Source organism: Mytilus galloprovincialis, chromosome 1 (genome assembly GCF_965363235.1).
Source record: "Mytilus galloprovincialis chromosome 1, xbMytGall1.hap1.1, whole genome shotgun sequence".
Taxonomy (NCBI): Eukaryota; Metazoa; Mollusca; class Bivalvia; order Mytilida; family Mytilidae; genus Mytilus; species Mytilus galloprovincialis.
In genome coordinates this window covers 114,163,116-114,190,378 of record NC_134838.1, presented here as the reverse complement: position 1 = coordinate 114,190,378, position 27,263 = coordinate 114,163,116, and the positions used below count along the sequence as shown (strand labels likewise).

The following is a 27,263-nucleotide window of genomic DNA, read 5'->3' as shown; positions in this document are numbered from 1 at the left end:
AAATCAATGAAATTTTAACACAAGGTTTATGACCACAAAAGGAAGGTTGGGATTGATTTTGGGAGTTTTGGTCCCAACATTTTAGGAATTAGGGGCCAAAAAGGGCCCAAATAAGCATTTTCTTGGTTTTCGCACTATAACTTTAGTTTAAGTGAATAGAAATCTATGAAATTTTGACACAAGGTTTATGACCACAAAAGGAAGGTTGGGATTGATTTTGGGAGTTTTGGTTCCAACAGTTTAGGAATTAAGGGCCAAAAAAGGGCCAAAATAAGCATTATTCTTGGTTTTCGCACAATAACTTTAGTATAAGTAAATAGAAATTGATGAAATTTTAACACAAGGTTTATGACCACAAAAGGAAGGTTGGGATTGATTTTTGGAGTTGAGGTCACAACAGTTTATGAATTAGGGGCCAAAAAGGGGCCCAAATAAGCATTATTTTTGGTTTTTGCACCATAACTTTAGTATAAGTAAATAGAAATCTATGAAATTTAAACACAAGGTTTATGACCATGAAAGGAAGGTTGGGTTTGATTTTGGGAGTTTTGGTCCTAACAGTTTAGGAATAAGGGGCCCAAAGGGTCCAAAATTGAACTTTGTGTGATTTCATCAAAAATTGAATAATTGGGGTTCTTTGATATGCCGAATCTAACTATGTATGTAGATTCTTAATTTTTGGTCCCGTTTTCAAATTGGTCTACATTAAGGTCCATAGGGTCCAAAATTAAACTTTAGTTTGATTTTGACAAAAATTGAATCCTTGGGGTTCTTTGATATGCTGAATTTAAAAAAGTACTTAGATTTTTAATTATTGGCCTAGTTTTCAAGTTGGTCCAAATGGGGGTCCAAAATTAAACTTTGTTTGATTTCATCAAAAATTGAATAAATGGGTTCTTTGATATGCCAAATCTAACTGTGTATGTAGATTCTTAATTTTTGGTCCAGTTTTCAAATTGGTCTACATTAAGGTCCAAAGGGTCCAAAATTAAACTAAGTTTGATTTTAACAAAAATTAAATTCTTGGGCTTATTTGATATGCTTTATCTAAATATGTACTTTGATTTTTGATTATGGGCCCAGTTTTCAAGTTGGTCCAAATCAGGATTCCATATCAAGTATTGTGCAATAGCAAGAAATTTTCAATTGCACAGTATTGCACAATAGCAAGAAATATCTAATTGCACAATATTGTGCAATAGCAATTAATTTTCAATTGGAGTTATCTTTCTTTGTATAGAATAGTAGTTGATAATATATATGGGAAATTTGCCAGACATGACTATGATGTCATTTTCTATTTTTATTTGCCAATAACTTTATGTAAATAACTTCATTGGAAATTTGCCAATATAAAATGTTGCTGATGAAGCTTTTTTTCCTTATCTTATCTAAAATGTTTTTAGATAATGTATGTTGGACATTTGCCAGACATGACTATGATGTCATTTTCTATTTTTATTTGCCAATAACTTTATGTAAATAACTTCATTTGAAATTTGCCAATATAAAATGTTGCTGATGAAGTTTTTTTTATTGTTTTATACAATAAACAATGTATATTCACTTTTACTACCAACCAATCTTTACCATTCAGTGATAACAAGCACTTTATTTTACATTTTAATATTTTATGATGTATTTAAAAGAGTAGTTATTGTTGCAAACTCCATTAGAAATTTGAATTGATATCAGTTTTGGAAAAAGGGAAACGGGGATGTGAAAAAAAAGGGGGGGGGTTTAAATTTTTCTCATTTCAGATTTCATAAATAAAAAGAAAATTTCTTCAAACATTTTTTTGAGAGGATTAATATTCAACAGCATAGTGAATTGCTCAAAGGCAAAAAAAACTTTTTAAGTTCATTAGACCACATTCATTCTGTGTCAGAAACCTATGCTGTGTCAACTATTTAATTTTAGATTTAAAAAGTTTGAAGAAATCTTTAATTGATTTGTAAAATCTTGACATTTGTTTTGTGTAAAAAAAAACCATGTAATGTCAAAAATTTTATCACAATCCAAATTCAGAGCTGTATCACGCTTGAATGTTTTGTCCATACTTGCCCCAACTGTTCAGGGTTCGACCTCTGCGGTCGTATAAAGCTGCGCCCTGCGGAGCACCTGGTTTCGTTTGGGCTTGTATCATATTTTCCCTCCGGTTTATATGATCCGTTCATCCTATATTGACTCTTAAAATTCAAGAGTCTATCTAAAAATAAGGGTACTTTTTATATGGCCTTCCAAATACCGTTTCGATCCCTAACATCACTGAAGAGACATTTATTGTCGAAATCCGGATCTGGTGTACTAAAAAAATATTGACACCGTATGTTTGTGGCATACCATCGTGGCCACAAGTTAATTTTTTTTTCTGTTTAGTATTAAATTTATATTAAGATCCATTTTGTTACATCTTGTGATCAATTTTATTTGACAATCGCCAATGGCAGTCAGCAGGGTTAAAGAACATCAATTGTTCGACCTGTTAGTCGAATGCGTTTTGTTTTAATATACTTTTTCACTTTTTTGGTCTTTTGAAAAATGTTGTTTGTGCTGGTTTTAGACCCTTCTAAAACGAAATTTGTTTTACATGCACACGTATAAAAATTGCGGTTTTTATCCAACGCAATCATAAGTTTGAACGTAGTTTTCAATTTAGAATCGTTTATATTTTTTCGTTTGGGCTTGTATCATATTTTCCCTCCGGTTTATATGATCCGTTCATCCTATATTGACTCTTAAAATTCAAGAGTCTATCTAAAAATAAGGGTACTTTTTATATGGCCTTCCAAATACCGTTTCGATCCCTAACATCACTGAAGAGACATTTATTGTCGAAATCCGGATCTGGTGTACTAAAAAATATTGACACCGTATGTTTGTGGCATACCATCGTGGCCACAAGTTAAATTTTTTTTCTGTTTAGTATTAAATTTATATTAAGATCCATTTTGTTACATCTTGTGATCAATTTTATTTGACAATCGCCAATGGCAGTCAGCAGGGTTAAAGAACATCAATTGTTCGACCTGTTAGTCGAATGCGTTTTGTTTTAATATACTTTTTCACTTTTTTGGTCTTTTGAAAAATGTTGTTTGTGCTGGTTTTAGACCCTTCTAAAACGAAATTTGTTTTACATGCACACGTATAAAAATTGCGGTTTTTATCCAACGCAATCATAAGTTTGAACGTAGTTTTCAATTTAGAATCGTTTATATTTTTTCGTTTGGGCTTGTATCATATTTTCCCTCCGGTTTATATGATCCGTTCATCCTATATTGACTCTTAAAATTCAAGAGTCTATCTAAAAATAAGGGTACTTTTTATATGGCCTTCCAAATACCGTTTCGATCCCTAACATCACTGAAGAGACATTTATTGTCGAAATCCGGATCTGGTGTACTAAAAAATATTGACACCGTATGTTTGTGGCATACCATCGTGGCCACAAGTTAAATTTTTTTTCTGTTTAGTATTAAATTTATATTAAGATCCATTTTGTTACATCTTGTGATCAATTTTATTTGACAATCGCCAATGGCAGTCAGCAGGGTTAAAGAACATCAATTGTTCGACCTGTTAGTCGAATGCGTTTTGTTTTAATATACTTTTTCACTTTTTTGGTCTTTTGGAAAATGTTGTTTGTGCTGTTTTTAGACCCTTCTACAACGAAATTTGTTTTACATGCACACGTATAAAAATTGCGGTTTTTATCCAACGCAATCATACGTTTGAACGTAGTTTTCAATTTAGAATCGTTTATATTTTTTCGTTTGGGCTTGTATCATATTTTCCTTCCGGTTTATATGATCCATTCATCCTATATTGACTCTTAAAATTCAAGAGTCTATCTAAAAATGAGGGTACTTTTTATATGGCCTTCCAAATACCGTTTCGATCCCTAACATCACTGAACAAATTGAAAACTACGTTCAAACCTATGATTGCGTTGGATAAAAAACACAATTTTTATACGTGAACATCGAAACGGTATTTGGAAGGCATATATATATATATATATATATATATATATATATATATATATATATAACAAGTCAAAAAGAGTACAACATCACCATTAAATAATTATAAAATGAACAAATATTAGATATTTCGGATAGCAGATATCCTTCTTCAATAATAGCACGATGTCAAATGGATGTCAAATGAATCATGTCAATATATTCAAACTGAGAAACTATCAACATCTTGAATTTTATACAATATAAGCGAACACTACAGACGCTGGTACAATTTTAAAATTTCTAAACACGGCGCAAAGATTACAAAGATATGCCAAATAAAAATAGTTATTTGCAAAGTGACCTGGTACAACTCTAAATTTCCAAAGGTTATGACAGTTTAGATGTTATAACTGCATGGAGGGCAGTCCTCAAACAAACAAAAAAACAAAAATGCCCTTACCGGTCAAAGTTGGTATAATATTTCAAATTTGACAATGGTAGGACAATTGCAACAGAAACTACAAATTTAAGCCTCCCAAACGAATAGCAGTTTAATAATGATTAGAAAAATAAGTTTTATCTAATAAGGTAAAAAAAATTGAACGTGTCTATGTTCTTATACATCCATCCCAAATGAATGGAGCCCTGTAATTTAAACTGGTATATTTTTAAAAAAATCTTGGAACTGTAAAGCCAGTACAGAAGCCGGAGTTACTGGAAACAAGTGATGACAGGAAAATGAGTGACTCATTCTATGTTTTTTCATTTATGCCCTCTGGGGAAACTGTCCTTAACTTTCTTATCCAAAATCTTTCCCGAGCGACTCTGTCGACATTCGACCAACCCTCGTTGTGGTCTATGATTGTGATGGAAAGGTTTTTGAGATCAGCTTGTGCGTGCCCAAGTGATCTCAAATGACGACTTACGGGTAGGTCGGGTTTGCAAGTGTAGTCACTTCGATGACCATTCATGCGTTTGTTGAATGGCTGCTCTGTCTCGCCAACATACTGCATGCCACATCGACACTGAAAGAGGCATACAACATTCTGGGTTTTTGAATTTACGTATGAAATTTCCGACTCTAAAATATCTTTCTTAGACACCACCACATCTATAAAGGACGGTGTCATATCAACAGACCTCTACTGTAAACCCACAGATAAACATCAGTACCTTTCTCCCCAAAGCTGTCACCCCCAACACTGTACAAAAAGTGTCCCGTACAGTCAAGCTCTCAGAGTAAAGCAGATTTGCTCCTCTCAGGAGGATGTCACGAAACGGTTACAGGAACTTCGCGGATTTTTGACAAAACGAGGCTATAAGAAATTCGACATAGATAAGGGGTTTGCGCGCGCTAACAATCACAGCCGCAATGAACTCTTACAGTACAAGCGGAAGAGGCGCAGCAAAATAGTCCCGTTTGTTTTAACATACAATCCAGCCTTTACTAACCGTTCACGTTTGATCCGTGCCAATTGACAAACTATTGCCAAACACCCTAAATTATCCAAGATCTTTCCCAATCCTCCTGTCTTAGCTTTTCGGAGACCAGCAAGTCTGAAAGACTTATTTGTTAGAGCTGACGTCTCCTCAAATAAAAGCTGTTCAATTGCAGGATGGTGCAAGTCATGTGGTAACAGACGTTGTCTAACTTGTCAACAAATACTAAATACTCAAACATTTACTTGCCACTCGACTGGGTCTGTGTACACTATATTTTGCAATGTAACTTGCAAAACCCAGAATGTTGTATACCTCCTTCAGTGTCGATGTGGCATGCAGTATGTTGGCGAGACATAGCAGCCATTCAACAAACGCATGAATGGTCATCGAAGTGACTACACTTGCAAACCGGACCTACCCGTAAGTCGTCATTTGAGATCACCTGGGCACGCACAAGCTGATCTCAAAAACCTTTCCATCACAATCATAGACCACAACGAGGGTTGGTCGAATGTCGACAGAGTCGCTCGGGAAAGATTTTGGATAAGAAAGTTAAGGACAGTTTCCCCAGAGGGCATAAATGAAAAAACATAGAATAAGTCACTCATTTTCCTGTCATCACTTGTTTCCAGTTACTCCGGCTTCTGTACTGGCTTTACAGTTCGAAGATTTTTTCTTAAAAATATACCAGTTTTAATTACAGGGCTCCATTCATTTGGGATGGATGTATAAGAACATAGCCACGTTCAATTTTTTTTACCATTTTAGATAAAACTTATTTTTCTAATCATTATTAAACTGCTATTCGTTTGGGAGGCTTAAATTTGTAGTTTCTGTTGCAATTGCCCTACCATTGTCAAATTTGAAATATTATACCAACTTAGACCGGTAAGGGCATTTTTGTTTTTTGTTTGTTTGAGGACTGCCCTCCATGCAGTTATAACATCTAAACTGTCATAACCTTTGGAAATTTAGAGTTGTACCAGCTCACTTTGCAAATAACTATTTTTATTTGGCGTATCTTTGTAATCTTTGCGCCGTGTTTAGAAATTTTAAAATTGTACCAGCGTCTGTAGTGTTCGCTTATCTATAATACTAAAATTACGAGGTCCAATTTGTCAGCCGTCATCACGTAAAAACGACGAATCACAGAATTCAACTTTATATATAACTAATATAGTACAAAGGTGTAGATTAAAAATTACACCACTCCAGGCCCTTTTGTTTTCCACGTAATTAATATTGCCAATAATTAAGAAGTTCCGGGTCGAGTCCGCTACCGATACCAATAGTATATTCACCTGTTACCTATTACCTTATCTGTACGTTCCGCGTCTGACAGGCGCACCACCAAACGTTGTATTCAGGACTAATATGCTATATACACGGGTCATAACCACAGGGTTGACACTACTAAATTGTCAAATTGTTACCTATTGTAGTATTTTAATCAGTAAGACTTTCTAAGATAACAATACGAATACTAAAAATCTGGACTAAAAATAAGGCGTATAGGTACAGTTTTCAATTTGTTAGTGGGCATGACGTAAACAGCAAAGCAAAGAATTCAACTTTATTTATAACTTATATAGGACAATGCTGTTGATTAAAAAATACTCCATTCAAGGACCTTTTGTTTTCAAAATAATTAATATTACCAATAACTGATAAGTTCCAGTTCAACGGGTTCAAACAGAAAGACTTAATTGAAAGCAGAGAAAAACTGTGTATCTTATAATCGACATGAATTTATCAGATGACAATACTAATACTAAAATAAGGCTTGCGCATAGTTGTATACTTTAATTTAGTCACGGACCCGTGATATCACGGGTGTGTTCTAGTATTTTATAAATTTCAATATGTCGATAGTTTCTCAGTTTGAATATATTGACATGATTCATTTGACATCCATTTGACATCGTGCTATTATTGAAGAAGGATATCTGTTATCCGAAATATCTAATATTTGTTCATTTTATAATTATTTAATGGTGATATTGTACTCTTTTTTGACTTGTTATATATTATATTTTGTAGTGTACAGAATCATATTACATGATCCATCGCCATGGAAGACTAATCGTTGACTATTTATTCAGTCATTTTATATATATATGGTTGGTAGATTCTTATAGACTCTATATAATAATATAATAAAACTATAACACACAAATCCCCATTATATTATTATAATATTACAAACTTGATATTTTAGGTTAGAAATAGGACATGATGGAAAACTATTAAAAGACGAAGCCCGTTTGGCCTGTGCGTGTGCTGTTTATCATCTCTGGGAAATCATAGAGTATTTTATTGAGATAGCCCCACATCTAATCATAAACGCAATTAATGAAGAAAGGTTAGTATGAAATGCAATGTAAAGAATATACCAAACTATGATAAGATTGTTCAACAAAACAAAAAATATATTTAATATATAATATAATATATATATATAAACAAAACAATATTCTCAAAAAGGAATTTCGATAAAAAAGATTTAATAAAGGAGTATGCTTTCGTTAGGTAATAATCTAAAATTAATATTTAGTTTATCATGTGAAGCATATACAACTACTAAATTAAACTCCTTAGAGATGTTAGAGTCTATTAATTTGTATTAATTTGCAGTATGCTATAACGACTATTAAACTAATAGTATATGAGTGTTTTGTACATTTGCTTTGAAATTCAAATTACTTAAGTTGTTTTTTTTTCGTTTTTTTTCAGGGGATTAATACTGTCAAAACATGAGTTTCTGTATCTTGTATGCACACACTCCCCAACCAGTGTGATTCTAAAACATTTAGAATTCATTGAAAAACGCATTAAATCTATCAAGCACAATGCCCTTAGTAGTTTAATTATGTACTTAATTGCTAGAAATGAGGATGAGTTATGCCATCACATATTTACCAAAACCCTCGTGTCTATTGGTATCGAATCATATGATGACGTCCTACAGTTTAGAGACATTGAACAGAAGACAGCTCTACACCATGGCGCCAAAAATGGAAATCTGTTATCACTTCAATTTTTAACATCACAAATAACTAATACAAGGGTCGGAGAAGTAGATATTATGAATGCCATGGACAAATATCAAGCATCACCGCTATGGTATGCATTAAGCAATCGTCATTGGGAATGTGCACAACTTTTACTGATTAAAGGTTGTATTCCAAAATGCAGTAGAACAGTACCGGATTTTGATACTAAGAGGAAATTTAAAGCTAGTGCAGAAAAGTTATCAGAAAATATATTATCGAATTTCCCATCTGAGAATATGAATATTACATTTAGTAAGCGTGTTTATCAGACGAAAGTAAACAAATCTGTAAAAATGGCATACAGGTTAGGACAAAAGCGTGGAAATATATTCGAAGTTAAGAACCCCATAAAAGAAAAAAGAAATTCAAAGAAACAAAAGCGACACATGAACACATTCTCGCCTTTTAAAATAGAAAGATCTAAAGACTACAAGAGAACATTGGTATTGGTAAAACTTTCAAAAGCAGCAGAGGTCAACGGTGCTGGTCTAATTCATGTAGCATATGCTTTAGGAGACCAAGAATTAATTTCCCAAATTAAAGCACAAGATAGTACAGCTGTCAAACAGGTGGATAAATGTGGCTGTTTACCCTATATTTACGCTATAAAGCACGATCACTTTGATATAGAAAAATCAAACGACCTAAATCAGGACTCTTCAGTTGTGAAGGCATTGATATGGAAGTTCATGTCGACAAAACAAAATCAATACAAGTTAGTCTATTTTCTGACACAAGTATTGTCCTTCATATGTCGAAGATATGCATCAAAACTAGAAGCACCATACGTTGCAGCAGATAAAAATGGAGCATTTATCTATCACCTTATTGGAGCGATTGAAATAAGTAATAAGAATTCGTTAGAAGTACCGAAAACAATCATGCCATCTGAAACTGGTTGTCTTAATTCTAAGCAGAAATTTACAGGCCTTTTAGCTAACATGGAACACATGTTGAAACAGTTTTTTGACACCGGAACTATTGAAACCTTTCTATGCTTATACAAGTTTCTTCCTTGTGGTCAGTATACACAAACTTACAATTCATATTCCTGTGTTGTTTTTCCAGTTGAGACAAAAGAAGGACAACACCAGGTAAAGTTGGCAAAAATGATTAAGGATCAAATTTCTGCATGTGGGGTGATAAACATTCCAAAAGAATTGCTTACTGTGCTTTTGATTTCCGGAGAGTCATGGGTTTATGAATTGTTAGTTGATTCATTAATAAATGAAAGTGAAAATAAACTGAAAGATCCATATTTGCTTGATTTAACAATAATAGATATAGTACCACTATTAACACAGTCTGAAAATGTAAACGACAAGATCGTACTTTCACAAGAAGTTATAAAACAGATTGAAAGAGTTCTAAAACTAGAATCTTCTTTGACATTGCATTCAGACGTAGTTGGCATTGCCAAAGAAAAACAATTATGGTCTTATCTTGAAGTTATAGGGCACCATACGCTCATTGGCTCGGGAGTTCTAAGTTCTGTTTGGCAAACAGTGATGGCAAAGGCCGCAGAAAGTGGACAAATACAATTTATGAAGAGTATTCTTAGTAGTTTGGAAGTATCAAAAATGACAGAAGAACAAAAGTCATGCTTTACCGCATTTATTTGTCTAGCAAGCTTATCTGGACAAGTGGGAACAGTTAAATATCTGATCAGAAATAGAATTCCTCTTGTCAGTAATTTGGATGAATCACCTATTAAAGATTTATTGGGAAAATCCCACGTTCCCTCTTGGGGTGTGATGGAATATGCAGTTAAAGGAAATTCGACGGATACGATTGTTTTCCTCCTGAAGTGTTTTAGGGAAGATAGAACGATTAAGAACAGTGTAAAGGGCAGAGACCTGTTAAAATTGGCAATACAAAAAGGAAATAAGGACGTTTTTCAACATCTATGTAACTACGTTGACAAGGAATTAGGGCAGACTGTTACAAGACAAGAGATAGAAGAAGCCTATAAGATTTCTTTAATACGTGGAAGAGAGGAATTTTGCCTACAATTATTGGAACAAAATAAAACCAGTTTAGTGGTAAATACAGAAAATAAGATGAGTTCTCTGCATCTGGCTGCAATCCATGGAATGTATTCTTTAGTCGAAAAAATAATCCAGACGAGGCCTGAGGTTGTAAATCAAATTGATGGAAAAGAATATTCAGCAGCAGATTATGCTGTTTTCTGTGGAAGGACTAAAATAGCGAGTTTATTGACAGAAAACAAAATGAACATTTCTAACTCTATAGGCGACAGAATAGATTGTTATGGATGGTTCAGAGACCATATGATATTTAACGAAACATTAGAAAAATCGGAGAAAAATGAACTTATCCAATCGTTCCGAGGGCGAACGCATTTGACCATAAAGTCTGCTTTAGAGTATGGCAATGATACTTTAGCTGCGTCTGCTATACATAGTTCTCAATATCTGATAAAGGCAAATTTAGAATCCAATTTCCCTAACATTGTTATTCTAATACATTTAGCCGCACAGAAAGGTTGTATAAAATCATTAGGATATCTATGCGGAATTTTTCAAGAGGATGAAAACGTACAGACAAAAGTGTCAACTCATGAGCTAAAAGGTTACACCGCACTTGCATATGCCATAACAAATTCTAATTTTGAATGTGTAAAAGAATTACTAAAAATAGGAGGAATTAAATGGCAAAGTCTATCCACTGGCGAAAACATTCTACATCTTGCCGTGAGAACGGACCAGCTTAGTATTGTGCAGTTAGTAGATGACATAACTAAAGGTTCATGTAGAATGAAGAAGAATCACCAAGGAATGACACCTTTACTTTATGCTGTTGCACTTGGCCAACATCATATTCTGGCGTACTTATCTACTGGAATGTCACTACAATCGCAAGAGCATATTCATCATACGAATTCAGAGAACAGAGACTTCTCATGCTTAGAGTGCAATCTTGATATGTGTATAGGATGGTCTAAAATTTACCTTAATTCTGAAAAGTACCAAATAAAAGAACGAAATACAAGACCAATAAACACACAGAACACAAGCGCAAATTTTTTCGTTATAGATAAACGTCTTAGGCTTGATTCATATAGGAGACATTCGACATCATTTAACAGAAAACCTAGAAAAGAACTCCTTCTTACATTTATGGTGGACAACATACCACGAGAGAGTTCTTTATGGAAGTCTATCCTTATCTCAATGGGATATAAAGACGACAACGCCAGTTTACAGGAAGCTCTGTTGCAGCTTCCGTCGTCGTCAGGGGAGACTGTACATCACAGAATAAAAAGATTTATGGGAAGACCAGAATACACGGATACTCTTGTACGTCTTTCTCAAGTGGATAACGATATAAGTGATTTGATACTGTCAGCTGCGGTTTGCGGTAATACGCAATTTCTAAAACAACATATGGAGATCAATACGAAAAGTAAGAATGATCAGTCTTCATTGAACGAAATAGCTTTTGCTTTTGGGAATATGCAGACCGCTTTATACTTGCACCGTAATCTAGAAAACAACCAAACCATGTATTCCATATTCCATGGACTGGCAGAAACTCTTCCTCTCCGAGTTAAATGGGTAATTGGCATAGAAAATCCAGGGGATGAACAGTGGGAAAAATCGATAACCACAGATCCGATAAACAACCATCTATCTATGGCTGACTTGTGGGTTATTGCAAACTTCCCAGACGACGTAGCAGATATTATCTGTAGCAATATCGATGATAATTTGTTGATCCCGCAAACCATATGCGGCAAGAAATATACTGTTGATGTTGACAGCTTCAGAAAAAACACACTTAGCAGTCATTTACACAACGTCACAATGAAAGCATATGTTGCATCAAGTCATATATACGGAAGACAGTTACAAACATTAACACGAAACGGATACGAGAAGCTGAAAGCGGTCCAAAATGTAAAGGTGGCATGTGAACCAGTAGGACCAGGTAGCCTTCCAAAAATACACATTGATTCTTCTGGGAACTTTATAGAAACTGTGGTGTTAACACAGACAAAAACTGGTACCGCACTTATGGTTGACAACTCTATTACACAGCGGTCTGAGGAAGTAATCAGTAGAAATCGTGTGATGACAGATATCCTACCAACAGTTTCTGCACTGGTATGCTTCATTTATGATAGAAATGTCTTTGTTTGCGATTTCAATTAATGAAATAATCTGTCAATATATCGTTAGATTTGCTGCATTTGAAACTGACGAACGTCTTTCAGTTTTAAAAGCTATCTTTTTTTCTCCATGTGATTTTGCAGTTATCTTAATTTAAATATTTAGCATCTTCTAGGGAAGTAGTAATATAATTGTTACAAAAGTAAGATAACTCGATATTAATGTTTAATAAATTTCCATAAGAAAAGGAAAAGTAATAAAAAGAATGGAAAATAGTTAAGAAAAGAATTACACAATTGTTTCATCAAACAAGTTTTGAATTAGGTTTTATAAAAAGTAGTGTTTTCAAATCGTACACTTTTGCCTAACCGGTTACTCGGATAGTCGTTCGACCGATTAACCGTTTAACCGGTAGTTTACGTTGATGTGTGAAGGCCTTATCGATAGTGCCCTTCACATAGATATAAGAAGATGCGGTATGAGTGTCAATGTGACAACCTTCCATCCAAGTCATACATTTACGTTTTTATAATACGATGAACTGAAGTTTGTCCTTTGGTGTTATAAGGCTTGTCTGTGAAGATTCCTGGCGAAGTTTGACCTTTAATAATTAAAAACACCGTATCAACTATGGCGTTTGTACTAACTTCAGATTGAAAAACTAAAAAAAAAACCTCTTGATCTCGTAGAATTTGATATGTCTGAAACCGATAATTCTTTCATTTTCTCTTGTTGTCTCCGAAAATAATGTGGAGTGTTTCAATTTGAAATGATTAAGATAAGAAAATTTATTTTAAGTCGGGTTACATGAAATACTACAAACATAATTTAAGCCAAAGCTTGTTACTCGTACTATCAAGTATACATTGATTACATTCACAATGGTTTGCATTTCATAATTTTTGAGTCAGCATTTCGTTTAAAGTATGACAAAACCTTGCACGACAGAGATTGCAAATTCAGATGTAGGTCTACACAATATAAGAACAAAAATGATCTAATGAAGTAAATCGTAAAATTTAATCGTATTTATACTGATTTAAAGTTATTGTTATAAAAACATGTATACTAATTATGTTACCTTAAGATCTTGTCCCGAGCTGAGAGACAAGCACTATTTAATTTTATATTTTTGGATTAACAACAGCAATCAATATACTGGACAATTAATCTGTCAAATTAATTACCACGACGAAATTTTTTAAAGAAAACATAACTATTTAATAATTTCAATACAAATTTATATCAAAATTGAAAAAAGTCCGGTTAACCGGTTAGCGTTTTTGGTATTCGGTATTCGGTCGTTCAAACGATTAACCGGTTAACCGGTTAACCGTTGACAACACTAATAAAAAGGAATAACTCTGCAATGATTAAATTCCAGCATTTCAATTCGTCCAATCAAACGAATATAAAAAAAAAAACTATGTTATTTTTTATTTTCTTTTTTTCAGGTTTTGGATGTTTTTGAAAGAGATGTTACATTACGCATAGATTGGAATTCTCTTGAGTCACGCAGGCGTACCGGAAATTATGACATACTTCTGAACCTGTTGTCCGGAGAATCTAGCGGGAACTTGCTTGGAGGTCTACATGATGTTTTATTACAGTGCAAAACTTTACGCAGAGAACTGTTGAACATGTTTGATCAAGCAACAGTTGATTTCTCTCTTCAATCGTTGTCTCACATTCGTGAAGTTGTCGTTGTGTATGTCGATAATTTGCTAAGACCAGAAATATCCAGAAAGACAAAAACAACTTCCTTATCTGATACTCTTACATGGGAATTCACATACGAACGAGGTACACTGAAATACAATAGGGAGAATTTTCCACTTTTAATAGCTTTACTTCGTTACCATAATTTAGCTGATGCCATTTATTATTCCGTGTATAGAATTGCCAACTTGAACACAAATGTAGACAACCGAAACAAGTTTGAAAAATATAAAGAAAAGTTTACACTTGAGATAGATCTCAAATCTTTTGGGATAAAAGATGGTACAATGATAAATGAAAAGCTTTGTCAGGGAGTAAGCAGAGAGGTCAACGTTATTGCACATGAATGTGAGGCAATCATGAGACTGGTATTGAAGGCGAAAAAGATTTTGCTTAGAAATAGTCCATCAGTTCAGGGCGCAGGGTTATGCTTTCAAGATTACACTATTACTATCAGTGTGTGTACCTATCTGAATTCACAGAAAGCCCTAACTATAGAACGCGGACAAATCCAACAGAAACTAGAAGACATAGAGGATCAACACGCATTTGCTGAATGGAAGTCGGACCAATTCAATGCTATCAAACTTAAAGTAGAAGAAAGTTCCAGTATGTTAAGAAAGACGCTTGGTATAGATGTTCATGTAAGTTTTGATGATAAACGCATTGCTGCTTATGGTTTTCAAAGATACAGACGAGAGTTGGAACACCCATACGTGGTTACCACTGCTATGATGGCAAAAAGTGTTCAAAATATATTTCTTGCAGTTCAATATATGATTGATGAAGTATTCCATAGCAGTTTTTGTGAATACCTTCTTTCTTTGAACAATGACAACAACATTCCCAATGGATTATGGGTTAAAGTATATCAGGATTCAGGAAATCAAATCAGTTCTGATAATAGTTTCATTGTGAATAGAGTAGTCAAATTAAAGTCAAAAGAACATTCAAGATGTTGGTGGTGGCGGGAAAGGTTATTAAACACAGACGTCTTTACTGATAAATCATTAGTCCCACTGTATACGTGTAAAGTTGAAGAAAAAGACAAGGAAAAGATTTATTGGAAGCATAACAGTTTCGAATTCTCATCATTAGTCCCAAGAAAGCAGCCACCAAGTGAATTAGTATCGCTAAACAATCGTGTATATAGAATTGTGGATGAGTCATTATTTCAGGAAGTGCTTTCACAGTTACCAACCAAAATTAACGTGAACGCTGATACTTTAATAACTGGTGAAACGATCGATAGGTCAGTTTTAAGAGATAAACTGTCCCCAGATTTCCATAATGTACTCGCAAACTCTAAGCCGAAAATCAATACCCAAATGATTGTAGATGAAGTAAATAGAGACTTTCAAAGTATCTTCAATGTTTTAGGTTTTGTGCCATCAGATATTGAAATCGATTTTGAATCTTTCAACGCTTATATCAAATCTTCCGATGATGTAAAGGAGGCTAGAGAACATATGCATAGAACCATTCGCATCGTATCCTCTCGAATGAAAACTGCATTTTTCAATCTCTTTCGTAATTACGATCTAATACAACAAACAAGACCAGCGTATTCCAGTATATATTGTCCTCTCAAACTGGTAAAATCAACAAGACCACCATGTTCCCACTTAAGACTGATTCAAGAACAAATTGTTGACGTGTTAAAAAGCATTAAATCAGTCAAATTAAAATATACAGGTGAAACCAGTGTTCTCTCGAAAAAGAAATTAGGTAGATTGAAGAATCCTGCCCTGATGGGTCAAGAACAACAAATTGAAATATTGTTCTACAACTCACCTATCGATAAAAACCTGAAAGTGCATATTAAAGAAGTCTTACTATCTCTGGTCATCAACAAATTAGAAAACGCTATTATCGCGAGATTTGCCGAGGAGATGAAAATAAACAAGAAATTAATAACAGTTAAAAACAAATACTCTGACAATCTTGAATTTGAAGAGGCTCTTTTATGGCAAAATCATCTGTATTGTAAAGAAAAGGGGATAACCCTGTCGATGTTCCATTCTTTTAAGGTAGATGGTACAACAGCAGTTTTCAAAATGAAAGGGATTTCATCACTTGAATTTTCAGTATCGATTAGTGAAAAACAGCCGGTTGATTCGAAAGTGTTTAGAAATATATGCAAATCACACCCATCTGGTGACGCAATGAACCTTTTCGAATCTGACTTACTATTTTTGAAGTACGAACAAAACTCTGTAAGGTTATATATGAAGAAACCACTTTACAACAAAGTAGAATATAATGACTCAGCAATATACAGAATCAATTTTATTACAAAATCAGCAACACAATTAAGCTTGAAACCATTCTATTGTGACTGGCTTGGGCAGAATAATATCGTTTTGAAATTTACAATTCCAGACACCGTTGGTAAACAATCCGATATTTCATTCTTAGTCAACGATAAATTAATCGGCAACTTTACCAATATAACAATTAATACAGAACCTCAATCAAATGCGACGATTTCAATGTCGACAAGTGTACAAGTTAAGAAAGATGGTTGGTTTAACATTTCTATCGAGCATGACAGACACAGTTCCGAAGAAGTGCGTGAGCTTCCACCACAATATCGTATAATAAGCAGCAATAAAATGATTGAACCAATAGCGGGTGGCCCACGTACTCAGTTCGTTGCTTCTTATACTCCAGCACATATCTTTTCCCAGAACAATAATTATATCCACAGTCCAATAAAAATTACCGGGATTTCACAGGAGAAATACCGAGTACATGTAGACGACCACCAAAGAGAAATACGTATAACAGCAGTGTGTAAGCAGTGTAAACAAAGATTAAACATTTGTACCCAATTCCAAGACATCATACCTAATGTTGAACTGGTAGTCAACCGTCCTGACGACGAACCAGAAGATGTACATGAGGATTCAATAAATACAAATACATAAAACTATTAAGAAAAAGGGGTTTCATTGTTGGGTGTTTTATCGTTTATAAAGTACACATCGTCTGCATGACTGTATGCAAATACATGTAAAATAAATTAATAGAGATTTACATGCTTATGTTTGACATTAGTACCAATATGTTTGCATCGTCTTTATTTTAGGAATTTTATTTGTGATTTTTTTTACATTAAATATTATATTGTTGAAGAAGAAATACAAATCAAAATTGTATTGTTGAAGCAGGAATACGAAGCACTTGTAGGGGTCGGACCACCAATTAACTAGAACGTGAAAGAAGCCATACTCTGACTCAAAATAGTGTTGTTGGTGTTACTGTTTACCTTAACTAACTAACTCAGAAATTAAACTTTTTATGAAAGAGAAATATATTTAGTCCATTTTGAGCCAGAATTTACTTGTCTATGCGTTTGTATTGAAAATAATAATGAGTTGTAATACGCTCCATAGTATACTAATTTAAGATATCCAGAAAACCGCGAGTTAATATCTTTAGTAGTACTAGTACTTGACTTCCGAAAGGCAGTACTATCTTAGAATACTCTAAATATTGGTTTAAAGTGGCATGTAGAAAGTTGATACATGTACAATTCAGGATATACTTGGTTTCTATGAAGTTAAACTTAAGGTAAAATGTTGAGAAGCTGTGAAAATTGCAAAATTTGGTTGAATAGATAGTGATTTTGAATTGGTGGTCTGACACCTTTAAGATACAAAGTTGTACCATTTCACAATTTGTTGGTTTATCTACACTAACTTTGAAATTTAGAATTTGACTTATAACATTTATTATACTATTTATCTATATACTATTTATCTATATTGTATAATTTTAATAAGTTAGGTCTTTTAACTGCATGTTTGTTTTTATAGTTAATACATACTATCATGTATAGCAGGTGGTCCGAATGGATATGTTTTGTTTTAATATATTTAGATTTTTGTAAAAATCTGTTGTAAGTTTGTTTCGTAAAAAATAACTGTTATATCAAATCATGTAATTGCATTTGTCAAAAATTGATTCAACAAATTTACGTGGTATTTTGAATGATAATTGCTCTTTAAGTTATAGCCTCTCACATTCAAATTTATGATCGACGTAATTTTAAAAAAAAGTATTGTCTGATTTTACTGGTGTCTTATTGAATTTCACACAATAAATTACTAGAAACTAAATACTAAATATTAATAATCTCCAATACAATTATATTTATTTTATGGATGGAAAAAGGAATCTTCAGATTTTCATTTTTGTTTGTTTATTCAAACACAGTAAAATAGAATAACTATGGACGCCGTCCTTGCTGAAATGAAACCCTTTTAGACTTTTTATGATGTCTGAAACATAAATTATTACTTTAAAGTGTCAAATAAAAAGATGACACTTCTATATTTTGTTTTATGCACGTCAGAGTGTTTAATTTCATTAGTCACTGATTCACGTTCTTGCTTATACGAAACGGTTTTGGAATTTTTATGATGTCTGATTCGATCATAAGCTACTGCCTGCAAAGTTTTAATTAATAATTCGACTGGGGTAAGGGGCAAAGATTTATCAGAACATTTCTTAGATCATTTTATTAAATTTATTGTGCATCTTATTCAAGATGTAATTTGGAAATGTTGGAGTATAAGTATCAAATTGGTTAGTATTTAATTTGTGGGATTTCATCCTTTTCTGTTGGTAGAATTGGAGGGGAGGTAAAAAGTGTTGCATCGCAGTAGTTGTATGAATTCTGAAAGTTTAGAGATTATATAGATAATTCTAAACAAGCTATGTGTAGAATACATCTAATCGGATTTGATTAACTACTGAAATTTCCATACGTGGGGAACCCAATACTCATATATCAATATTATATTGTCATATTAGCCTTATCTAACCTCAACTTAATACAAATGTATGCATATGGTACTCTTTGAATTTTTACCCCAACTTATATATCTGTTTCATTATCTGCCCCTTTTAGTCTTTCTGATAAAAATATTTTAAATGCTTTTAATTATTTGTTTCAATTGTAAAAGATATAACGAATATATGTATTATAGGTTATTTTTGGAGGATGTTGTTTTTTTTTATATCTGTGATACATGCAAGTCTATTCTATTTTATATCTTATTTACTTTTTGTTGTTTTTATATTATGAAATACAGATTTTCGACTCATTTTGTCTAAAAAAATCTTACGAAAAAAACTAACCGTAAGTCATGATAAGTTTCAGTTTAACTTAGATTTTTTTGTCGCAAGATTATTTTGTGAAAAGTGCCCCGAGTTAGTTTACTCAAGGTACCTATCTAGCTCTAGGCCTCGTGAAATTTAATTATATTCTAATTAAAAATATTAATTTATATTGGTAGTAACCTTTATTTAAAATTTCACAGAAACTCTTGCGACATAAAGTAAAAACTAATTTTCATATTAAATATCTGTGATAGCATTTATTTTTTTAACAAGAGGATATTTTTTTTCTTTTTTGTGTATTATTTTGTTCGTGCATTTGTAGTAAATTAATGATTTTCTTTGTTTATCAATAGAATATATATTTAAATATACTATGCAATGGCAGTTTTTAATATACTTTATATCCGTAGGACGTTTTATTATTAAGACTTTTTATCAAACCATGTCTTTAGATGACATTCGATTATTATTGGCACCGTAATTCAAATACATAAGAAGCATATTATAGTAGGGTGCAAATTGCATGGTGACTATTTACTCATTTTATGTTTAGAAAATTTAGCGGTACGTATTTTTTTTAATGAACTCTAAACAACATTTGACGAAGCAACAAGAAATTACCAAATAATATCATGTAAAAGCTAAACAAAATAAAAAAAAATCAATTCAATATGTAAATGCACGCATTTTTTTAGTTACACTTAATATGGCAATGTTTCAATGAAGCTTTCTTAAACAGCTAACAAAATGACAATTGTGATTAAGTTTTCTAAATCAAATAATATTTACAGAAAGTTTCCTTTATAGCTTTCTAATGTATATTTTGTACTTTTTGAATAATATCTTACTGTGATACTTACAAATAAAACTTTATATTTTCGATATAAATGTGTCTAGTTACTTTATTAGCCTGAAATTCTAAAAGTAATTTTAACATGTATTTTCCGGCTTGTGGTTCATCACTGTTGTATAATGTTATTACACATTTGATTAAAATCATATTCCACAATTCATAAATCCTTGGTGATTAAAAAAAAATTATGTTAAAATTGTTGAGGAAAATAAAAATACTTCACCAACTCGATGACCTGACTAAACCTGACTTGGTGTGTGCATTTTAAAATCGAAACTAGTGAGTTTAAATATTTTGTCTAAGTGTGCCAAACATCAGTTGATAGTGGTTTACAGTTACATAGTCCCGAATGTTTTCTAGAAAACATAAATGACAATAATATTTATAAGAAATGATATCTGCTTTTAATGAATGTATTAGCTTTCCTAATGATATTCTTATTCTCAATTTTTGTCTACATGATATATTTCCTAATCTTATATTTGTTGGTCTGCAGATTTTAAGATATGATACACTAACATTGATAAATTGAATTTTAACAAGAGGAGGGATGAGTTAAAGTTTTATTGATAAAAAAGTAGCTGTGGTATGAATGCAAATGAAACAAATCTCAAACAGACTAAATGGCAGAATTAAAACAATATGTCACCGCACGGCCGTCAACAGTTAGCAGTGGCGTAGCTAGGTCATTTTTACGTGTACGCCCGAACTTCGACGAGGAGTCTAAGGATCTGTCGCCCGGTAGTGGGTCCAAGTTAGGGGGCAAAGCCAACGAAAGCAATATTGTATCGAATTGAGTTACCATTTCTGTCATTAAATAATCATTAATATTATTATTCCGTGCACGGAATCTAAATGTTTTGTTATTTTTGCAAAATTTGGTTGAATAGATAGTGATTTTGAATTGGTGGTCTGACACCTTTAAGATACAAAGTTGTACCATTTCACAATTTGTTGGTTAATCAACATTAACTTTGAAATTTAGAGTTTGACTTATAACATTTATTATACTATTTATATATATATTGTACATTTTTAATAAGTTAGGTCTTATAATTGCATGCTTGTTTTTATAGTTAAAACCTACTATCATGTATAGTAGGTGATCTGAATGGATATGTTTTGTTTTAATATAGTTAGATATTTGTAAAAATCTGTTGTAAGTTTGTTTCGTAAAAAATAACTGTTATATCAAATCATGTAATTTCATTTGTCAAAAATTGATTCAACAAATTTACGTGGTATTTTGAATGACAATTGCTCTTTAAGTTACAGCCTCTCACATGCAAATTCATGATCGACGTAATGTTACAATAGTGTTGTCTGTTTTTACTGGTGTTTTATTGAATTACACACAATAAATCATTAGAAACTAAATACTAAATATTAATAATCTCCAATACAATTTTTTTTTATGGATGGAAAAGGGAATCTTCAGATTTTCATTTTTGTTTGTTTATTCAAACACAGTAAAATGGAATAATTATGGACGCCGTCCTTGCTGAAATGAAACCTTTTTAGACTTTTTATGATGTCTGAAACATAAATTATTGCTTTAAAGTGTCAAATAAAAAGATGACACTTCTATATTTTGTTTTATGTACGTTAGAGTGTTTAATTTCATTAGTCACTATTTCACGTTCTTGCTTATAAGAAACGGTTTTGAATTTTTATGATGTCTGATTCGATCATAAGCTACTGCCTTCAAAGTTTTAATTAATAATTCGACTGGGGTAAGGGGCAAAGATTTATCAGAACATTTCTTAGATCATTTTATTAACTATATTGTGCATCTTATTCAAGATGTAATTTGGAAATATTGGAGTATAATTATCAAATTGGTTAGTATGTAATTTGTGGGATTTCATCCTTTTCTTTTGGTAGAATTGGAGGGGAGGTAAACAGTGTTGGATCGCAGTAGTTCTATGAATTCTTAAAGTTTGGAGATTATAAAGATAATTCTAAACAAGCTATGGGTGCTATAAACAGTTTCGTATAAAAAAAACTAGGGGTTATTCCCCGACTAAAAATAAACATTGTTTATTTACTCAATTGATGAAAAAGTAACATGTTTTTTGTATTTGATTGTAAAAATTAGTTAATTAGCTATCAATTAAAACAGGTTGAATGATTGAAATAATTTAAAAAATTATATTAACTTTACATGTTTTGAGGGGAGACAACACTGTAAACATCCTGTTTTTTGGCAGTGAAACTTGAAAACTTATTTGCAGCCACTGTAGCTCTTTTCGGAGCAGGAGACCGTACCCTGAAACAAGATTTATTTGAAAGGCCAGGTAAAAACCTACAAATTTCATACAGTTTTGATTATGTGAAATGTGCATGGATCATATCTTCATGGGTGTGCACATGACCTGGTTTCAAGTTTTTTATGTTCAAATTAGACCTTTTTTTTCCCCATGTTCATTGGATGGAATATTTTTAATATATTAAAAGTACACATTATTTTTATTTCATTATAAACTAGAGAACATTCTGATTCCAGTGATATCTAGTTTTATACAAGTATCTTTATTAATCAGTCCACCACTAAGGGTCACTTATACATGGTCCCTCAAAATGTGACGTCATAGAAAAAAACTGTTGATTGCACCCTATGTGCATCTAATCGGATTTGATTAACTACTGAAATTTTCATACGTGGGAAACCCAATACTCATATATCAATATTATATTGTCATATTAGCCTTATCTAACCTCAACTTAATACAAATGAATGTATATAGTAGTCTTTGAATTTTTATCCCAACTTATATATCTGTTTCATTATCTGCCCTTTTTAGTCTTTCTGATAAAAATATTTTAAATGCTTTTAATTATTTGTTTCAATTGTAAGAGATAATATATGTATTATAGGTTATTTTTGGAGGATGTTTTTTTTTTTTATATCTGTGATACATGCAAGTATTCTATTCTATATCTTATTTACTTTTTGTTGTTTTCATATTATGAACTACAGATCGTCGACTCATTTTGTCTAAAACAAATCTTACGAAAAAAACTAACCGTAAGTCATGATAAGTTTCAGTTTAACTTAGATTTTTTTGTCGTAAGATTATTTTGAGAAAAGTGCCCCGAGTTAGTTTACTCAAGGTACCAATCTAGCTATAGGCCTCGTGAAGTTTAGGTATATGTTAATTAAGAATATTAATTTATATTGGTAGTAACCTTTATTTAAAATTTCACAGAAACTCTTGCGACATAAAAGTAAAAACTAATTTTCATATTAATTATCTGTGATAGCATTTATTTTTTTAACAAGAGGATATTGTTTTTTTTTTTGTGTATTATTTTGTTCGTGCATTTGTAGTAAATTAATGATTTTCTTTGTTTATCAATAGAATATATATTTAAATATACTATGCAATGGCAGTTTTCAATATACTTTACATCCGTAGGACGTCTTATTGTTAAGACTTTTTATCAAACAATTTCTTTAGATGACATTCTATTATTATTGGCACCGTAATTCAAATACATTAGAAGCATATTATAGTAGGGTGCAAATTGCATGGTGACTATTTACTCATTTTTATTTTTTAAGAAAATTTAGCGGTACGTATTTTTTTAATGAACTCTAAACAACATTTGACGAAGCAACAAGAAATTACCAAATAATATCATGTATAAGCTAAAAAAATCAAAAAAAAAAATCAATTCAATATGTAAATGCACGCATTTTTTTAGTTACACTTAATATGGCAATGTTTCAATGAAGCTTTCTTAAACAGCTGACAAAATGACAATTGTGATTAAGTTTTCTAAATCAAATAATATTTACAGAAAGTTTCCTTTATAGCTTTCTAATGTATATTTTGTACTTTTTGAATAATATCTTACTGTGATACTTACAAATAAAACTTTGTATTTTCGATATAAATGTGTCTAGTTACTTTATTAGCCTGAAATTCTAAAAGTAATTTTAACATGTATTTTCCGGCTTGTGGTTCATCACTGTTGTATAATGTTATTACACATTTGATTAAAATCATATTCCACAATTCATAAAATCCTTGGTGATTAAAAAAAAAATATGTTAAAATTGTTGAGGAAAATAAAAATACTTCACCAACTCTATGACCTGACTAAAACTGACTTGGTGTGTGCATTTTAAATCGAAACTAGTGAGTTTAAATATTTTGTCTAAGTGTGCCAAACATCAGTTGATAGTGGTTTACAGTTACATAGTCCCGAATGTTTTCTAGAAAACATAAATGACAATAACATTTATAAGAAATGATATCTGCTTTTAATGGATGTATTAGCTTTCCTGATGATATTCTTATTCTCAATTTTTGTCTACATGATATATTTCCTAATCTTATATTTGTTGGTCAGCAGATTTTAAGATATGATACACTAACATTGATAAATTGAATTTTAACAAGAGGAGGGATGAGTTAAAGTTTTATTGATAAAAAAGTAGCTGTGGTATAAATGCAAATAAAACAACTCTCAAACAGAGACTAAATGGCAGAATTAAAACAATAGGTCACCGCACGGCCATCAACAGTTAGCAGTGGCGTAGCTAGGTCACTTTTACGTGTACGCCCGAACTTCGGCGAGGAGTCTAAGGACCTGTCGCCCGGTAGTGGGTCCAAGTTAGGGGGCAAAGCCAACGAAAGCAATATTGTATCGAAATTGAGTTACCATTTCTGTCATTGAATAATCATTAATATTATTATTCTGTGCACGGAATCTAAATGTTTTTTTATGTTTGATCTATTCATTGTGTTAATTTGGAATCTAATGGTCATTGGTTTTAGAGAAGTCGTCCAAACCATGCAATTACTTTCAAATATGAGTAAAAGGAGCTGTGGGCCAAGCATTCTATCAACAAAAAAATCGTTAATGAACTTGAAATAATTAATTTTCAGAAATTTTCAGGTGCAATATTAAAATTTGTATTTTAAGGGTTCTACAGAACCCTGGTTCTCGCCTGAGATTTGTTGCAGCAAAAAGTGAATCCATTTATCAGTCATTTACAGAAGTTAAAAAGATCAATCATTATTTAAAGATATTTTTTCTTAATCTGGATTATTGATCTCTGCACAAGTTTCATTACCATCTATGCAGGTTTCAAAGTTAAGGAAGCTACCATTTAAGTTATAGACAGGACAGGAGATTTGAGTTAGCAAAAAGGCAGGATGATCAACTTGGCAAAAAAAAAAGGCAGGATGTAAATTTATGTAAAAAAACCAACAAAAAAACCCGGATATTCTTATAAAAAAGGCAGGACCGAAAAAAGTAAAAACAATACAAAGGTAGGACAGAGATTACAACTAAAAAAGGTGACAGGACAACATTTTTCATCCTAGCCCCCCTTTCCCCCCTCAAAATCAAAGGGTAGCTCCCTAAACAAAACCAGAGACCGTTTGTTAATTTAGTAAAGATAAGTCTGACAGTTTAGTACTGAAAAATGTACGATCTTTTTTCTCAAAATTTTGGCTTTAAATATTAATCATAAAAAGCTTCTTCCAAAGTTGACGAAGTAATAGATGTATCATAAGAAACATTATACCCAAAATGTAACTACCTTTTACCTGCAAAAAGAAATTCTTTTTTCTCAATAAAATACGGGGAAATTAAACATTAATTTCATCATTAAGCTCTAGATAATCTTTTGATTATAAACAGTTTCTGTGCAACTTCCGTAAAATTTCACAAATATTTGACAAAGTTATAGATATTTAAAATTTTTTAACCACATACTGAAACTAAACTGATGCCACCGACGAAAATTTAGGCTCTCTAATTTCCCTTTTGGCGACATAAATCATAGGCTGGACAAAAATGCAAACCACATAAATTATCAAATCTCATCAGGGTTGCGTTCAATTTTGTAGCTACATATTAGGGCTAATAGATTTTTGACTACTGAACGTGTAGCTAACCTAGCTGCTATCATTTAAAAATATTTTTTGGATCAAAATTCAAGTGTACGCCAGGGCGTTTTGACGTAAACGTAGCTACGCGCCTGGAACTTAGTAAAACCCATACCGCATATTAAGCTAAAAAAAGGTAAAAATATGCAAATGTAAAAAATTCAAACGAGAAAACTATCGTCTCGAGTTATGTTTATAACATAAAAAAAAACGAAAAACAAATATGATATACAGCAAAAACCACAACCACTCAATTGCAGGCTCCCGACTTGGATCATGCACATGTAGAATGTAGCGGAACTAAACATGGTTGTTAGCCACCCACACCCCATGAGCCTGGGACAGGGATGTAACAGAACAACATGAGAACATGATACAAAAATCTGTTTAATTCCTAACAAAATCGCAAAAGACTCAAAGTTATTGGTTTTATTTTGTACATATGGTCAAACCATAAGTGTTAGATGATAGAATCGACATATTAAAACAGTTTTTACATTTCAACTCGTAGTATATACATAAGTTTGCCAAAAGAAAAAAAGAAACCCAACAACGGTTACGCGCAAATACAAAACTGGGCAGCTAAAAACTCAAATAACTTACATCATTGATATGTGACTGGGATACAAAATTAATCCAGGTTTACCTGATGTCTCATATATATCACAAATAGCAATCTAGAAGTTTACAAAAACACAGAGATTGAAGTAACTAGAGGCTCTAAAGAGCCTGTGTCGCTCACCTTGGTCTTGTGCATATTAAACAATGGACACGGATAAATTCATGACATAATTGTGTTTTGGTGATAGTGATGTGTTTGTAGATCTTACTTTACTGAACATTCTTGTTGCTACAATTATCTCTATCTATAATGAACTTGGCCCAGTAATTACAGTGGAAAATATTTTCTAAAAATTAACAAAAATTTATGAAAAATGTTAAAAATTAAATATAAAGGGCAATAACTCCTTAAGGGGTCAATTGACTATTTTGGTCATTTAAACTTATTTGTAGATCTTATTTTGCTGAACGTTATTGCTGTATACAGTTTATCTCTATCT

At 32.2% G+C, this 27,263-nt stretch overlaps 1 protein-coding gene across 1 annotated transcript in view; it reads left to right on the top strand.

The window, feature by feature from the left end:
* Positions 1-20,331, top strand: part of LOC143052410 (uncharacterized) — a 56,528-nt gene extending 36,197 nt beyond the window's left edge. Inside the window, exons 9-11 of the mRNA XM_076225444.1 lie at positions 7,627-7,770; positions 8,142-12,588; positions 14,049-20,331. Of these exons, the coding sequence (XP_076081559.1) occupies positions 7,627-7,770; positions 8,142-12,588; positions 14,049-17,243 (7,786 nt within the window). The 3' untranslated portion in view covers positions 17,244-20,331. The remainder of the gene's footprint in view (positions 1-7,626; positions 7,771-8,141; positions 12,589-14,048) is intronic.
* Positions 20,332-27,263: the final 6,932 nt, after the last annotated feature.